This window comes from Rhinopithecus bieti, unplaced genomic scaffold (genome assembly GCF_001698545.2).
Source record: "Rhinopithecus bieti isolate Rb0 unplaced genomic scaffold, ASM169854v2 scaffold_35884, whole genome shotgun sequence".
NCBI classification, from domain to species: Eukaryota; Metazoa; Chordata; class Mammalia; order Primates; family Cercopithecidae; genus Rhinopithecus; species Rhinopithecus bieti.
The window spans coordinates 400891-418902 of NW_016814992.1; the positions used below are offsets into that span (position 1 = coordinate 400891).

The 18012-nt window shown below is 40.1% G+C and overlaps 1 protein-coding gene and 1 long non-coding RNA gene across 7 annotated transcripts in view; one reads left to right on the forward strand and one right to left on the reverse strand.

Annotated features, from left to right (window-relative positions):
* Positions 1–18012, forward strand: part of LOC108515754 (uncharacterized) — a 34797-nt gene that overhangs the window by 13080 nt on the left and 3705 nt on the right. The window contains exon 3 of the long non-coding RNA XR_001881602.1: positions 14448–14539. This is a non-coding gene — a long non-coding RNA (uncharacterized LOC108515754). The remainder of the gene's footprint in view (positions 1–14447; positions 14540–18012) is intronic.
* The window catches only part of CEP76 (centrosomal protein 76), a 39499-nt gene that overhangs the window by 9249 nt on the left and 12238 nt on the right, over positions 1–18012 (reverse strand). For 4 of the 6 annotated variants that reach the window (XM_017852889.1, XM_017852890.1, XM_017852888.1 and 1 more), the window contains 5 exons: positions 14060–14248; positions 8934–9100; positions 6429–6762; positions 2912–3129; positions 1251–1868 (listed from right to left, as the gene is read on the reverse strand). In XM_017852889.1, the coding sequence (XP_017708378.1) occupies positions 1730–1868; positions 2912–3129; positions 6429–6762; positions 8934–9100; positions 14060–14248 (1047 nt within the window). In that variant the 3' untranslated portion in view covers positions 1251–1729. Of the gene's footprint in view, positions 1–1000; positions 1869–2911; positions 3130–6428; positions 6763–8933; positions 9101–14059; positions 14249–18012 lie in introns of those variants that run through there. The other 2 variants (XM_017852886.1, XM_017852887.1) reach the window with 2 other exon arrangements.

Below are 18012 nucleotides of genomic sequence, written 5' to 3' on the forward strand. Positions count from 1 at the left end.
CTTTTTTTTTTTTTTTTTTTGAGACAGAGTCTTGCTCTGTCACCCAAGCTGGAATACAGTGATGTGATCTTAGCTCACCAGAACCTCTGTGGGCTCAAGCGATCCTTCCACCTCAGAATCCCGAGTAGCTTGGATTATGGGCGTGTGACACCATGCCTAGCTACTTAAAATTAATTTTTTTAAAACTTTTTTTTTGAGATGGAGTATTGCTCTGTTGCCCAGGCTGGAGTGCAGTGGCGTAATCTTGGCTTAATCACAACCTCTGCCTCCCGGGTTCAAGCGATTCTCCTGCCTCAGTCTCCTGAGTAGCTGGACTACAGGCACATGCCACCATGCCCAGCTAATTTTTGTATTTTTAGCAGAGACAGGGTTTCACTACGTTGGCCAGGCTGGTCTCAAACCCCTGACCTCATGATCCACCCACGTCGGCCTCCCAAAGTGCTGGGATTACAGGTGTGAGCCACTATGCCCAGCCTTTTGTTTTTTTTGTTTTTTTTTTGAGACACAGCCTTGCCCTGCCTCCCATGCTGGAATGCAATGGCATGATCTCACCTCACTGCAACCTCTGCCTCCCAGGTTAAAGCGATTCTCCTGCCTCAGCCTCCTGAGTAGCAGGGATTACAGGTGTGAGCCACCACGCCCAGCCTAATTTTTGTATTTGTAGTAGAGACAGGGTTTCACCATTTTGCCCAGGCTGGTCATGAACTCCTGACCTCAAGTGATCCACCCACCTCGGCCTCCCAAAGTGCTGGGATTACAGGCATAAGCCACTGTGCCGAGCCTTAAAAAACTTTTAAAATGTGCTCAATTTTAAAACAAAAATCAGTATGGAGTCACTCACATACGCTTGTTTTCTGTGGTCTCACACAATCTCTCATTTAGATTAGTCACATATATGCTGATTTTTTTAACACAATGAAAAGAAAGAAAAAAGGTTTCAGAAGATAGAATCCATGAAGAGGCTAGTAATGAATCCTCTGACCACAGAAAATCAGTGATAGACTGCAAGATCACAATTTATCCGTATCATAACAAAGAGGTATAATAAATTTTTTCTAAAATACCCAATTCATTTTTACAACGAATCACACTGATAAATATTTCTAAATGATTCATGTACTTTCATATGAGGTTATTAATAGTTATGCTTTTCTGGTAATAGTTTTTTCCTATTCTTGCTTCAAGGTCCAACCATAAATTTCTGGACAGTCTCAAATATCCCAAGGGCCAGGAATAAACCACAAAAGTGATAATTCATCAACATTTATTTTTGCCAATGCAATAAATAAATCTGTCATGAGGTTAATTTCTCCTAATTTGTATAAAATAATCCCATTAACCTGGAAAAGTAATGATCATATTGATTTTTCTAGGGCTCAAACCCTTAGACAAATATCTCTTTGATTACCTGTTAGTGTAAAGAAAACTGAATGCATTTTATATTAATATTTAAACTACTGGTAACTGTAAACAAAGTAGCATTTATTAAAATAGAATATACACTTAATTTATACTAAATTCCAGGGAGATTTATACAAGTTTTCAGCCTTAATTTTAAAGGAACACATGATTTTTTTTTAAACATTACCAGTCAAGTATATACAAAATTGAAATACGCCATTCAAGCCAGATTGTGATTTTAAAATAACAAACCTCTAAATAGCTAAATAATATACAATGCGTAAAATTCTAATTACACACAGGTATAATTCTTACATAAATATTGGCCCTATAATACCGAGCGATATTTACAAGCAAACATGATCCAAACAGCACATGCAGATTCAGGGTAAGTAAACACTCGGACACGAACTGCCAGTCGCACTTGGTCTCCACGGCAACAGATAATTTCTTCACAGAAAGGAGATCTATTTAAGAAAAAAAAATTATTCAATTAAGAAGTGACTATACACTTTAATTCCTTATTTGCAAGTAAATCAGTATTTCAAATAATTGTCTCAGGCTAGGCGTGGTGGCTCATGCCTGTAATCCCAGCACTTTGGGAGGCCGGGACAGGTGGATCACCTGAGGTCAGGAGTTCAAGACCAGCTTGGCCAACATAGTGAAACCCACATCTCTACTAAAAATTACAAAAATTAGCCAGGTATGGTGGCAGGTGTCTGTAATCCCAGCTACTTGGGAGGCTGAGGCAGGAGAATCACTTGAATCCGGGAGGCAGAGGTTGCAGTGAGCCAAGACTGAGCCACTGCACTCTAGCCTGGGTGACAGACTGAGACTCCATCTCAAAAATAAATAAATAAAATAATTTTTTCAAATTCTGTCTCTGCTATCAAACACCCTATAATTTTGGTCAAGCTATTCACATTATAGACTATTTCCTTATATTCCAAACAAAATCAGAGATACCTGAGACTGCACCAAAATCACTGGGAAAATAATCCCAGACTATCTAGGGCTACATTTCAGACCAAATGAATCAAAATCTGTGGCAAGGAGGGTAAGTCACTGTAAAAGCTCCCATGTGACTCGGATGTCATTCCTAAATAACCACCAGATTAGGCTGGGTGCAATGGCTCACACATGCAATCTCAGCACTTTGGGAGGCCGAGGTGGGAAGACTGCTTGAGCCCAGGAGTTCAAGACCAGCCTGGGCAACATAGGAAGACCCCATCTCTACAAAATAAAGATTTTAAAAAAATAGCCACGTATGGTGGCACATGCCTGTGGTCCCAGTTGCTTGGAAGAGTGAGGTGGAAGGATCACTTGGGCCCAGGAGGTCAAGGCTGCAGTGAGCCGTAACTGTGCCACTATACTCCAGCGTGGGCAGCAGAGCAAGACCTTGAGTTAAAAAAAAAAAAAAAAAAAAAAAAAACGAAATAAAAAAAACCCTGCCAGACTGATCTCTTAAGATTCTTAAACTGAAAAAAGGATTCCATAAATTACACCTTACCGAAGACATGTGGCAAATGCACGTCTTGCATTTCTATACACAAAATGTATTGGGAACCCTTTAAATGTGTGTCCATCAGGTACAGCCCTTCTTATGGCATCCTGAAATTCTTCATTGCCTGCTGAAATACTTGTTGTACGCTCAAATTCATAAGAAGCCAAAGCTGGTGATAAAAGGTAGGAGAGCTGGTCTTCCCAAACAGTAGTGAGGCCAAGATCCTATAAGCAATCGAGAGAAAAAAAGTGAAATACAAAAATATTTTCAAAACCAACTAAATAAAAATGTTGATTATTTTAATGTATACCAAGAAAAGATTTTTAAAAGCTATCATAATATTTTAATAATAATAATTATAGGGATGCATAGAAATAAAAATCAGATAAAAGGAACTATAGGTGATCAGATTTTACTTCTTAGAGAAATAACCAAAAAAATATTCAAAACAATGACGTTCATGAAGTCCCCAAATCCTGTACTACTCTAATATCTACTACAAAATACTATATGAAATAGCCTTAATATGGAGGACAGGTATAATTCTTATATTTTGAGATATTTTACTTAACTTTAAAGAGTTTAGGCCATGCGTGGTGGCTCATGCCTGCAATTCCAGCACTTTGGGAGGCTAAGGTGGGCTGATCACGAGGTCAGGAGATTGAGACCATCCTGGCTAACACGGTGAAACCCTGTCTCTACTAAAAATACAAAACATGAGCCGGGCGTGGTGGCGGGTGCCGGTAGTCCCAGCTACTCAGGAGGCTGAGGCAGGAGAATGGCGTGAAGCCAGGAGGCAGAGCTTGTAGTGAACCGAGATCACGCCACTGCACTCCAGCCTGGGCGACAAAGCGAGACTCTATCTCAAAAAAAAAAAAGAGCTTAGTAAGAATGAATCTGTTTATTAGACTGACTCTTCACTGAACTGCAGAGGTGAGAAAAGTCAACAAATTAATTCTATATGTGATTAAACAAATATATACTGAACATGTACTCTATAAAACTTATATACTGTAAGAGATAAAAAGATGAACACATTTTACAGGCCCCTAGGGAGCTTAAAACATACTTCTATGGAATGTTAAAAACACGTGATTCCACTTATTTTTTATTTTTTTTAATTTTTTGAGACAGAGTCTTACTCTGTTGCCCAGGCTGGAATGCAGTGGTGCAATCTCGGCTCACTGCAACCTCTGCCTCCCAGGTTCAAGTGATTATCCTGCCTCAGCCTCCTGAGTAGCTGGCATTACAGGCACCCACCACCAAGCCCGGCTAATTTTTGCATTTTTAGTAGAGACGGGGTTTCACCATGTTGGCCAGGCTGGTCTCGAACTCCTGACCTCAAGTGATCCACCCACCTTGGCCTCCCAAAGTGCTGGGATTTACAGGCGTGAGCAACTGCACCCAACCCATGATTCCATTTGTAACACCAAATGATATCTATTGATATCTAGACACATAAAGTTAAAAATAATATTGTTACAAATACAAAAAATTCTCAAAATTCTAGATATTTTGATTATCATAATGGATCTCTGACATTTCCTCATTTCACATTCAAGGTTTTAACTCGTCACAAATGGTCTCAAAGGTCCATGATTAACAATGCTTCTCCTGTGGCAAAATGTGAACTTTTGCTGATTTACAGGCACCTTAACTTAAATAGTGATCAACACTGGCATCCGTCACAGCTTTGTTTTCTTTTTCTATAAACAGTAATTCTTTCTTTCTTTTTTGTTTTGTTTTTTTTGAGACAGGGTCTTACTCTGTCACCCAGGCTGGAGTGCAGTGGCACAATCTCGGCTCACTGCAACCTCCGCCTCCCTGGCTCCTTTCACCTCAGCCTCCAAGTAGCTGGGACTACCGGCATGCACCACAACACCTGGCTAATTTTTGTACTTTTTGTAGAGATAGGGTCTCACCATGTTGCCCAGGCTGGTCTTGAACTCCTGAGCTCAAGCGATCCACCCATCTCAGCCTCCCAAACTGCTGGGATTACAGGCGTGAGACACTGTGCCTGGCCAAAAGTAATTCTTATAAGATACTGCTTTTATTTGTAAGCAGAACCTATGAAAAGAAAGCTAAAGGCAATACAAGTGATGGAAGGAAAGAAAAAGTAATAAGGGGCATTCATTTCCAGCAATATAATGGACCAGAGGTATCCTGACCAACTCTTGCTGAAACCATATTACAAACGCCAAGTTTTCCAAAATATATATTTAAATGCTTTGATAAGTGAATAAGAAATGTATTAGAGGCCAAAGCTAAGAGTAACTGGGAACCCAGAGAACATGTTTGATAAATCAGATTGCCTTTGACACCCTCAAAGAACATAGAAAACAAGGCTCACCCAAGGTGGGGACTGGAATAGGGAACCCTAAAAGGCGAATTAGAAATAAATCTTGTAGGAATTTTGGATTCTAGTCCTTTGTTGGTGATATGTGTTACAAATAACTTTTCCCACCCCACAGCTTCAATCTCTTAATGTTTTCTTTTGATGAACTTAAGTCTTTAAGATACAATCTTTTCCTTTATGACTTAATACTTTTTATATCTTCTTAAAGGCACTTTACAAAGGAAATCTACATGCTATTTGACAAGAGGCTTGATCTGGCTGGGCACAGTGGCTCACAACTGTAATCCCAGCACTTTGGGAGGCTGAGGCAGGTAGATCACTTCGAGACCAGCCTGGCCAACATGGTGAAACCCTATCTCTACAAAAAATACAAAAATTGGCGGCATGGTAGCACATGTCTATAATCCCAGTCATTCAGGAGGCGGAGGCAGAATTGCTTAAACCTGGGAGGTGGAGGTTGCAGTGAACCAAGATCACGCCACTGCGCTCCAGCCTGGGTGACAGAGCGAGAGACTCCATCTTAAAATAAAATAAAATAAAAGTAAAAGAGGCTTGATCTCATAAGTAATCAGGGAAATGCGGATTAAAGCCAGACATCTACTCAGTTGAGTATAATATGAAAACAAATAGAAACCAACCTGGGGAGAAAAATGAATATGAAAAAAATATGACCCAGTATACATATTTTTTCTTTAAAAAATAATAGAGTGTTTCACCATATCCCCCAGGCTGGTCTTGAATTCCTGGGCACCAGTGATCCACCCACCTCAGCCTCCCAAAGTGCTGGGATTATAGGCGTGAGCCATCAAGCCCAGCCTAACCCAGGATTTTTAAAGGGGCAAATATGCGAATAAGCATTTCACAAAGAGGAAATCCAAATAGTGGTATTCAGCAAAAATCTTGACTCTAAGGGATGTGAACAAGTTCACCATTCTTCATTTCTAGGAGAAAGTAATTCTTTTTATAAGAATTAATTTGGAGATTTTTGAGTCTCAGAACTTAAACTCTCACGACTTTCAAAATTATAAGCTTCATAATAGTAGGGACTGTAGTTGCTTTGTTCAGGTCTAGAATAGTGACTGGCACTATCACACACACCAAAAAATAAATACATAAATACATAAATGAAAAGAAGTAGGAAACTACAACTGTTTCAGTGTGAATTACCTTCCTGTGTTCTGACACTAGAAGCCTCAGCTGCATTTCAATTTCATTACTTGTTACTGATGCGTCAATTGTGGATGCACACAGAGGTGGAAAGGGAGGAAGGGATGTTGTAGCTCCAGGAGCACACACAGATTTAATTGCTTCCTCACTCATGGGTTTCCATTTGGATTCATCATTCAAATCAAATACACAGGTTTCTACTGCATCAGAGGGTTGACAATTTCCCAGGAACATCTGATGGTTGAAAACACAACCAATTGTTCGATATGGGTACAGTGGTTTGGGCTGTTCAGCAACTGGAGGTTCATCAGGATTGGTAGGTTTATGGATGTACCTAAAAAAATTAAATAATTTTATATATGAGAACTTAAAACTTAAGAAGGCAGCATCTTACTGAGAAAATTATTCTAACACTTAAGGCCATAACTACTTTTCAGAACTAGAGTTTAATACTTGTTTTTCTTTATTTCCACAATTTGATTACTCTGTATTAATTGTATGGTACATCTTACAATACTGAAACCAACTCGAAACAACAGAATACATTCTATGTATACTGTTAAGATCAAAGGCTGGGCGCGGTAATACCAGCGCTTTGGTAGGCCAAGGCAGGTAGATCACTTGAGGTCAAGAGTTCAAGACCAGCCTGACCAACATAGTGAAACCCTGTCTGTACTAAAAATACAAAAATTAGCTAGGCGTGGGAGCGTGTGCCTATAGTCCCAGCTACTTGGGAGGCTGAGCCAGGAGAATTGCTTGAACCCGGGAGGCAGAAGTTGCAGTGAGCCGAGATGGCATCATTGCACTCCAGCCTGAGCAACAAGAGCGAAACTCCATCTCCAAGAAAGAAAAAAAAAATCAAAAAAGTTTGCCTCAGATAACATAATTAAAATAATCTGGTTATGCATTTTTAGGCACAACTAACCAAAACATTACTGGGCATGATTATCAACCAGGGAGAAAAAGGACTCAGGGAAATGAAAAGAGGGCCCATGGCTGGGCCTCTAGAACACATACATTTGAAGACAAGATAAAGGAAAAACTGCGAATAGCCAGAGAGGAATAATGAATATTGAAAGACAATTATAAGAAATAAGCTAAGGAAAGAGAATATTCCAGGAAGAAAGAAGTGAGACAGCCAGGTGGAAAGGGGTCCCCAGAGAAACTCCAACCAGCCTGTGCACTGGGAGGAGTGCACACTGGGGTGGAGCCACACAAGTTCGAGCAATTTGCAGTGGGGAGGAGCCTGGCCCCTCCTCTTCCTGAGTGGAACCTGAAAGTCAATCCGCGAGGCGGGAAGCACACTAGCAGGCACTATGGCTTTGTGGAGGGTCCCTGTTTCCCAGTTTTTTTCCTTTTGTCCAATAAATTCCATTTTCTCCCCTTCAAATTGCCTACAAGCCTAATTTTTCGTGGCCGTGTGACAAGGACCCAGCTCTTAGCTGAACTAAGGAGGAAGTCCTACAACAGAGGTACTCAGCTCTTTCAAAATCTAAAAAATCTAATGACAGGCTAAAGTACTTCAAAAAATGTGTCCAGTGGATTGCCAACATGGAGATGGTAACCACATCAAATTTAAAAAAGAAATAATGATTTACAACTTGAACTTATTTTCAGGCTTAGGGATGATTATCAGAAAAAAACATATGCCGGCCAGGCGTGGTGGCTCAGCACTGTGGGAGGCCGTGACAGCCCAGGAGTTAAAGACCAGCCCAGACAACACAGCAAAACCTCATCTCTACAAAAAAATTAGCTAGGCATGGCTGTGCACACCTGCAGTCCCAGCTACCCAAGAGGCTGAGGTAGGAGGACCACCGGAACCCAGGAAGGGGATGCTGCAGTGGGCTGTGACTGTGCCACTACACTCCAGCCTGGGCAACAGAGTGAGACACTGCCAAAAAAAAAAAAAAAAAAAAAGAGAGAACTGAAAAAAAAAAAGATGCTAATCAAACACAGCTAGTAAATATAATTTACTGTTTACCAACATCATGTTGGTAAAGAATATTTGAGGTAAAAGTTTTCTTAGAGTTCATTTACTTAGCTGCCATAATTGAAGTACTTTTTTACGTAATCACTAAAAAGGCTCTAACTAAAATCATCAACACGTACCTTCAAGTACCATCAATATGGACAAAAAACCCTTATAATTTAAAATACTTATAACTTAAGCTGGGCACGGTGGCTCACGCCTGTAATTCCAGCACTTTGGGGGACTGAGGTGGGTGGATCACCTGAGGTCAGGAGTTCGAGACCAGCCTGGCCAACATGGTGAAAACTTCTCTACTAAAAATACAAAAATCAGCCAGGTGCAGTGGCGTGTGCCTGTAATCTCAGCTACTGGGAGGCTGAGCCAGGAGAATCGGCTTGAACCTGGGAGGCAGAGGTTGCAGGGACCTGAGATTGTGCCAGTGCACTCCAGCCTGGGCGACAGAGCAAGACTCCGTCTCAAAAAAAAATAAAACTTATAACTTCATTTTAATATCCTTATACACTTAGTAGACTAACCTGTGTCCTGTTAAACTCTCCCAAAAAGTGATGGTCCCATCAGTTCCACAAGTCATAACCCAAGCATGAGGCACTCCTTTTGCCTTGGTCCCAACACAAACAAAGGCTTCTAATCCATATCCAAGAAGAAGGCTGCACAGAAGGTTCGCGTGATCTTCACAGTCACCCTGGAAGATAAGACAAATTAAAATGAAGTATTCATTCTTCCATATTGTTTCCTCATTACATACTTAAATACAAAATTATAATAAAAATTTATTGGCCAGGCACAGTGGCTCACGCCTGTAATCCCAATACTTTGGGAAGCCGAGGCGGGTGGATCACTTGACGTCAGGAGTTGGAGACCAGCCTGGCCAACATAGGGAAACCCCGTCTGTACTAAAAATACAAAAATTAGCTGGGCGTGGTGGTGCACACCCATAGTCCCAGCTACTCAGGAGGCAAGGCAAGAGAATCACCGGAACCCGGGAGGCAGAGGTCGCAGTGAGCTGCAATCACGCCACTGCATTCCAGCCTGGGCAACAAAATGAGCCTCTGTTTCCAAAAAAAAAAAAAAAGTTTTATAAAGAACTCACACAACATAGAAAGAAAAGTAGATTTTTTTTTTTTTTTTTTGAGACAGCCTTTTGCCTGTCCTGTCACCCAGGCTGGTGACATTATTCACAGCAGCCTTGACCTCCCAAGCTTAAGTGATTTTCCTGTCTCAGCCTCCCAAGTAGCTGGAACTAAAGGTGTGCACCGCCACACCTAGCTAATTTTTTGTATAAATGGGGGTCTTACTGTGTTACCCAGGCTGCTCTTGAACTCCTGGGCTCAAGTGATCCTCCTGCCTCAGCCTCCCAAAGTGTTGGGATTATAGGCATGAGCTGTTCCCAGCCTGGAATATTTTAATAGATTAATAGCTGAAGGACATGAACAAACAAGCAAACAAGTCATACAGCAAGAAATGCAAATAAATGGAAAACACTCAACCAATGACTGATAGTATCTATATGTGATAATTTCAAGAAAAAAAATATATATAGGAAAAATGACTGGCAAGAAGAACAACAAAATGCCAACAATGGTTACTACTGGGGAGGTTATATATAATTTTCCACTCTATTTTCCAGATTTTCTTTGATGTGGTTATATTACTTTCAATTTTAAAAAGTTATAAAGACCTATAAAAAAACAGAAAATATTAGCTGGGCATGGTGGTGTGTGCCTGTAATCCCAGCTACTCGGGAGGCTGAGGCAGGAGAATCACTTGAACCCGGGAGGCGGAGGTTGCAGTGAGCTGAGATCATGCCACTGCACTCCAGCCTAGGCAACAGAGTGAGAGACTGTCTCAAAATACAAAAAAAAAAAAAAGAAAGAAAAGATCTGATACTGTGTTCTGTGAAAAAAATTACTAAGATATTAAACAGTATGGCTACAATTTTTTATTTAAGTGTACGAAAACTACAGGCAAAAGCAAAAATAACTATTTGAGTTGAGTTTCAGAATGAAGAACTTTCTTTCTGTTTTTCCCCTCAAGATAGGGTCTAGTTCTGTCACCCAGGCTGGAGTGCAGTGGCGTGATCTCAGCTCACTGCTGCCTTGACATCCTGAGCTCACTGCAGCCTTGTCATCCCTAGCTCAAGCGATTCCCCTGCTTCAGTTTCCTGAATAGCTGGGACCACAGGCGCTCATCACCAGGCCCAGCTATTTTTTGTGTTTTTGTAGAGACGGGGTTTCGCCAAGTTGCCCTTGCTGGTCTCGAATTCCTGGGCTCAAACAATCTGCTTGCCTCAGCCTCCCAAAGTGCTGGGACTACAGGCATGAGCCACCTTACCTGGCCAAGAAATTTCTTTCTCCAAAAATTTGCATTGGTGGTGCTACAGTTTTTTTAAAAAAAAATAACTGTAAGAAAACAAACAGCATTTTATAATTCTTAAAGTGACTTTACAAAAATTTAATAACCAATCTTTTATTTTTTAATTTACTTTTTTTTTTTTTTTGAGATAGAGTCTCGCTCTGTCACCCAGGCTGGAATGCAGTGGCGTGACCTTGGCTCACTACAACCTCCTCCTCCCAGGTTCCAACGATTCTCCTGCCTCAGCCTCCAGAGTAGCTAGGACTACAGGTGTGCACCGCCACACCCAGCTAATTTTTGTATTTTTGGTAGAGACGGGGTTTCACCATTTTGGCCAGGTTGGTCTCGAACTCCTGACCTCAAGTGATCCACCCACCTTGGCCTCCCAAAGTGCTGGCATTATAGGCATGAGCCACTGCATGTGGCCTAATCAACCTTTTAGACCCAAGTATTTCTGAGATTTTGTCCTAAAGAAAATTCAAAAGTAAAATAATAATATCTGCAAAGATAGTCAATGTAAAAGTTCATTCACGGTAACATCGAAAAATTAAAAATGAGCTTAACTTTACGGCCAGGTGTGCCGGCTTTTGCCTGTAATCCCGGCACTTTGGGAGGCTGAGGCGGGCAGATCAGTTGAGGCAAGGAGTTCGAGACCAGCCTGGCCAAGAAACCCCATCTCTACTGAAAATACAAAAAAAAAAAAAAAAAAGGTCAGGCGTGGTGGCTCCATGCCTGTAGTCCCAGCTACTCAGGAGGCTGAAGTAGGAGAATTGCTTGAGGCCAGGAGGCAGAGGTTGCAGTGAGCCGGGTTCGTACCACTGCACTCCAGCCTGGGTGACAGAGCGAGACCCCGTCCCAAACAAAATGAAAGAAAACAACAACAACAAACCCACTGAATAAAAAAAAGACCCGAACTTGGCAGTTAGGGAACTTAACAATAGGGAAATAGTTAAGTATATTTTGTATATTGACTCAATAAAACTTAAACACTCATTAAAAAAACGGAAATCATCACTTCAGGAGGCCAAGGCAGGCAGATCACCTAAGGCCAGGGTTTGAGACCAGCCTGGCCAACATAGTGAAACCCCATCTCTACTAAAAATACAAAAATGAGCTGGGGGTGGTGGCAGGCACCTGTAATCCGAGCTACTAGTGAGGCTGAGGCAGGATAATCGCTTGAACCCCGGAGACGGAGGTTGCAGTGGGCCAAGATCGTGCCATTGCACTCCAGCCTGGGCGACAAGAGCAAAACTCCGCCTCATTTAAAAAAAAAAAAAAGAAATCAGAAAGATTGTAGCAACACATAGAAAAATGTTCATAGCATAATGCTTAATTATAAAGCAAGATACAAAAATTTATTTACATTAATTATAATTATGGAATAAATGATACATACACGGGAGAAAAAATATAAAAAGAAATGATAAACTGGGAATAGAATTATGGGTAAAGTTTCACCATTACTGTTAATGCTGTTGTTATATACATATACATACACACATATATGTGTGTATATATATATTTTAACTTGCTCTGTCACCCCGTTTGGAGTGCAGTGGCGTGATCTCGGCTCACTGCAACCTCCACCTCCCAGGTTCAAGAATTCTCCTGCCTCAGCCTCCTAAGTAGCTGGGATTACAGGTGCATGCCCCCACGCCTGGCTAATTTTTTGTATTTTTAGTAGAGACGGGGTTTCACTGCATCAGCCAGGATGGTCTTGATCACCTGACCTCATGATCCGCCCGCCTCAGCCTCCCAAAGTGCTGGGATTACAGGCGTGAGCCACCGCGCCCAGCCTAAAGATAGTTTTACTTGTTTGTTATCATACTATCAACATTTTTAGAATACAGATTAGGAAATATCCCATAATCTATAAAATTAGTTTACTGAAATCAAGTCATTCAAAAAGTGTAATTAAATATACATTTGTATGTAAAACTAAACAAAATAGCATGCCATTGAAGATTTCTTTTCTATATTCATTTTGTACTGCCATTTTATCTTTTTGCTTTTTTTTTTTTTGAGATAGTTTCGCTCTTTTGGCCCGGCTGGAATGCAATGGCGCAATCTCAGCTCACAGCAAACTCTGCTTGCCAGGTTCAAGCAATTCTCCTGCCTCAGCCTCCTGAGTAGCTAGGATTACAGGCATGTGCCACCACGCCCAGCTAATTTTGTATTTTTAGTGGAGACAAAGTTTCTCCACGTTGGTCAAGCTGGTCTCGAACTCCCGACCTCAGGTGATCTGCTCACCTAGGCCTCCCAAAGTGCTGGGATTACAGGCATGAGCCACCGCACCTGGCCCCGTTTTCTCTTTTTTAAAGATGTATTATCTGAGCAAATTTCAACACATCAATAGTACCAGAAAGCCATGGTCTGGTCCTGGTGCTGTCTCTAATTCATTCTGTAAGTTGATTTCTGACACTTTAGTACTTGTAGGTCCCTACATCACAGAAATCACAATAACTTAAATAAGAAACCACATGAGAAAATAAAGATGCTGAGTTTTTTGTGTATTGATTTGTTACGAAAAATAGAACAAGGTTCTGACGTGGTCAAGTTGACAGCATAGCTGTCTCACGGTGCCCAAAGGGGTTAGTTCCAGGACCCTTGTGAAAGAGAATCCATGGATACTCCAGGCTTGTATAAAATGGTATATAGTATTTGTTTTGTTTTGTTTTTTGAGACGGAGTCTTGCTGTGTCCTCAGGCTGGAGTGCAATGGCGCAATCTTGGCTCACTGCAACCTCCACCTCCCAGGTCTAGGCAATTCTCCTGCCTCAGCCTCCTGAGTAGCTGGGATTACAGGCACGTGACACCACACCCAGATAATTTTTTGTATTTTAGTAGAGATGGGGTTTCACCATGTTGCCCAGACTGGTCGTGAACTCCTGACCTCAGGTGATCCACCCACCTCAGCCTCCCAAAATGCTGGGATACAGGCATGAGCCACTGTGCCCAGCCAAAATGGTATTTTACATATAACCTAAGCATATCCTGCTATGTACTTTAAATCACCTCTAAATTACTTAAAAATCTCAATACAATGTACATGCTACATAAACAGTTGTTATACTCCATTGTTTTATATTTGTACTATTATTTATTATTGTTATTTTTTACTTTTATAAATATTATTGATCTGCAGTTGGTTGAATCTACAGATACAGAACCTGTGGGTACAGAGGATTGACTACATGTACATTTTCCTAAAGCATTATTTTACAAATGGATTACAAATTCAGAGTAACTATGATATACTGCTACTTAATTCTATTATGTGTGTATAATACCTTGTTTCTACAGAGAAAGGCCAGCAGAGTGCACCACTGCTCCTGTTTACCTCCTCCTCCAATAACAGGGGCTCGTTCATAACCAAGGACATTAACAAATCTTGCTGCTTGCCTTGGAGTATCAAGAAGTCGTCCAGCTCGAAGTGGTTTAACATAGGAACAGACTGGTCTATTTATCCCATTTTCATCCTAGGGAAAAGGGGAAAAACATCTGTAATGACATATTAATCATCCCCAATTATAGTATTTTTTTTCAAATACATTAATGTAGGATAAAATAATTCAGCATACCATTGATTGAGTACTTACCTTGTATCCGGTATTAGGCTGCAAAGTGCTGTGTATATAATTTCCTTTAATCTTCATCTCTATTATTTTCATTTTATAGATGAAAACTGAGGAGCTACAGCTATCTAACTCTGAGCTGTTTTACTCCAAAGGCTGTGGCAATAAGAACTCCTCTGAGAAACGTGTGGGCAGGTATGTAGGGGAGGGAGAGGTGCTCTAAGCTGAAATATTCTTTCACATTACCATATAGAATTTAACAATATATAGCCAGACAGAACAAATAACTCTTCTGATTGGCTGATATAACAGAAATGATCATAGCTTGGTTCTAGTTTGTTTCCGTTAGGGCCTCAAATTTAGAGATCCACAGGAAACAATAATTTGTTAACCAAGTCAACAGAAAACAAAATTTCAAAAAACACTCTAGAAAAAGTTTTACGTTCTAAATACAGGATATATCTTGGTGTTGGTGCTGAGTAACTTGTATGCATATATAGGTCTCTGATGACTGTCTACCACTGTGATTTTACAGTTAGTATTACCAAAGCCCACAATCTCTTTACCTTCATGGTTACTGGTACGGCACTGTAAAAGGGCCACTTACTATTCAAGATTTGGGGATGACCTACCCTCTCTGATAGGGCTCCTCAGGACATAAGATCTAACCCAGCCAACAGAAACACCATCTGTTTGAATTATCAGAACCACTGATGTCTTTCTCCATAACCAAAACATCTTTTTCCAATATAGTCCCATACCTCAACAAGGAAACAAAAAAAAAATCTCACTTATTTACATTTGATTATAGTGAGAAAGATCACGAATTTTTATGTTGCAGAGCAAATTGGCTATAGATTCCACTCATACCTATAGTTCTCAACAGCAGAAGGCATCAATTTTTTTTTTTGAGACAGTCTCGCTGTTGTCCAGGCTGGAGTGCAGTAGCATGATCTCAGCTCACTGCAACCTGCACCCCTCCAGGTTCAAGCGATTCTTGTGCCTCAATCTCCTGAGTAGCTGGGATTACAGGTGTGCACCACCACACCTGGCTAATTTTTGTATTTTTGTAGAGATGGGGTTTCACGATGCTGACCAGGCTGGTCTCAAACTCCTGACCTCAAGTGATCCGCCCGCTTCAACCTCCCAAAGTGCTGGGATTACAAGCATGAGGTACTCTGCCTGGCCTAGAGGGCAATGATTTTTAAAACAGAGGATTATTATTCTAATTTGGGGGGGATATAGAGAACTATGGTTTTCTTTTACATGAACTTAGCATTACTAATAATCTAGTGTTGTATAAGAATACTAAGTCCTGAAATCACAAACTAAATATTAAAAGGATATCCTCAATCCTCAAGTGATTTACAACATTTTCTTAAAACCTAGTGGCCTTGAAGTTCAATTTCTGTAACTTATTTTAAGGTTTTTTGCACTAAAAAGTTCAAAAGGCATCAATGGATTACTATTATATTATAGCAAAACCAGCTAACAAAGGATAAAAAGAATAATGAATTATTAAGTATGATGGCCACGGTGAATCTACAGATCTTTGGTTAGGACTGAGGTGTAGGACTGTTACTCCTATTCTTACAAATCCACTAACAGGCAAGAAAAGATGAGCACATAAGAAGTGGAAGCATTTGCCTAAGTCAATCATCAATAGCATCTTAGAATGTAAGATATATTGTTTTATTATAGCAATATTCTAATATTATCTAAATATATCCCCACAAGCTAAAAAATAAAAAATTGTTAACCAAGTCAATTGAAAGCAAAATTTCAAAAAACACTCTAGAAAAAGTTTTACATTCTAAAGGCAGGGTATATCTGTATATCATCTATATATGTATTTATATATATTTCATCTATGAAAACAATATTGTTTTTATAATTAGATTGCTTTATACTGTTGTTCTTTAATTTCATAACTAGTCAAATACAGGAAGCAGCAGCAAGAAACAGGTCTGGCGAATCGAAATTAAATCAGCATTTTATTTACTCTGTGTATGGAAAGAGGTGGCATACACCAAAAAGGCACCAGTTGAAACTCCAATTTAATACAGGCTTTGCCATGACTGAGTTGCTGTTTGGCCTTGAAAAGAGTGTCCTCTTCTCTAACCTTCCTACTGTTTACAAAAAGAGCCAATGCCTGGCCACTTGACAATCTTATATGGTTACTATGAGACTAAATTACCTTCTATGGTTCAAATCTTACAATGAATTCTCAGAGAGAGGAATTCATTTAATATTTCGTAAAAGAAAACCCCACTTCCTTGACTTCCTTAGTGCCTCCCAACTTCTTCCTCCTCTTTGATCCTACCATTTCTCTGATTCACTGCCTTACTCCATCCTGAGTCCTCTCTGGTTCTAATTCCACGTGGCAATGAATAAATGCCTCATTTATATAGACAGCACGGAGCCAGTTTTTAAAATATGTATCTGTATTCATTTATATATGTGTGTATATTTTTTGTTGTTGTTATTGTCTTGAGACAGAGTCTCACTCTGTCACCCAGGCTGGAGTGCAATGGTGTGATCTCGGCTCACTGCAATCTCTGCCTCCCAGGTTAAGCAATTCTCCTGCCTCAGCCTCCTGAGTAGCTGGGATTACAGATGCGCACCACCACACCTGGCTAATTTTTGTATTTTTAGTAGAGACAAGGTTTCGCCATGTTGGCCAGGCTGGTCTCAAACTCCTGACCTCAGGTGATCCACCTGCCTCGGCCTCCCAAAGTGCTGGGATTACAGGCGTGAGCCACCGTGCCCAGCCAGGAAGCCAGTTATATTTTGATTGGTTTCTCCTTGCCCTTGTCCTGATATTGTTGTTACCTTGCCAACCAGTCATTCAGTATATAAACAATGCTATCAGAAAGTCAGAAGCCATTTCCCTTATTCCCACCTCTAGTCAACCTCTCATTCCCAAGCTCCCTATCTGGAAACTAAACCACTTTTGGCCTGTTCCAAAATCTAGGGAAAGTAGGGTAAAGCTGGATGAATGCACAGGATCGGAGAAACTTAATATACTACACTATACTTATATGAAAGCATCTATATGAGGCTGAATATATACAAAATATTTGACCTGTTCCTTAGGAGTTACAAAAAAATAAGTGAACCTGACCATATAATTTATGTTGGTCTGTAAAAGAAAAAAAATGGGTTTAGGACTCAGGAAAAATGGAGGCAGAGATATATAGTTGAAATGCTTCAGTTAAACATTACTGGTCACTGGCTTAGAGGTCATGGTTATATAGAATTTTTTTTAAAACCCTAACAAAAAATATATATATGCCCAGAGCCCCCCGGTTCTGCACACAAGAGCTGGATTTACATATAACCTGCAAAGTGTCCAAATGGTTAATTATTTAGCACTAAGTATCAAGCAAATACACATTCCAAGTTAAACAAAATGGATTTTCATCTACTTTAAATCAAATATTTTCAGAAAGGGTTTAAAACAATAATTGATTCAACCTGAGAAAGCTGATTTTCAAAACCCACAATAATTGAAATTGAAAGTAAAATAAGATATAGATTGATCTTGCCACTCACCTATGCAGTTAAAGAAAATATTACAAAATCAGCATTTTATTTTACAAATACACTTTTATTTTTTGGAATACATTTTACAGATAAATATTAAACAAAATTTACACACGTTAACA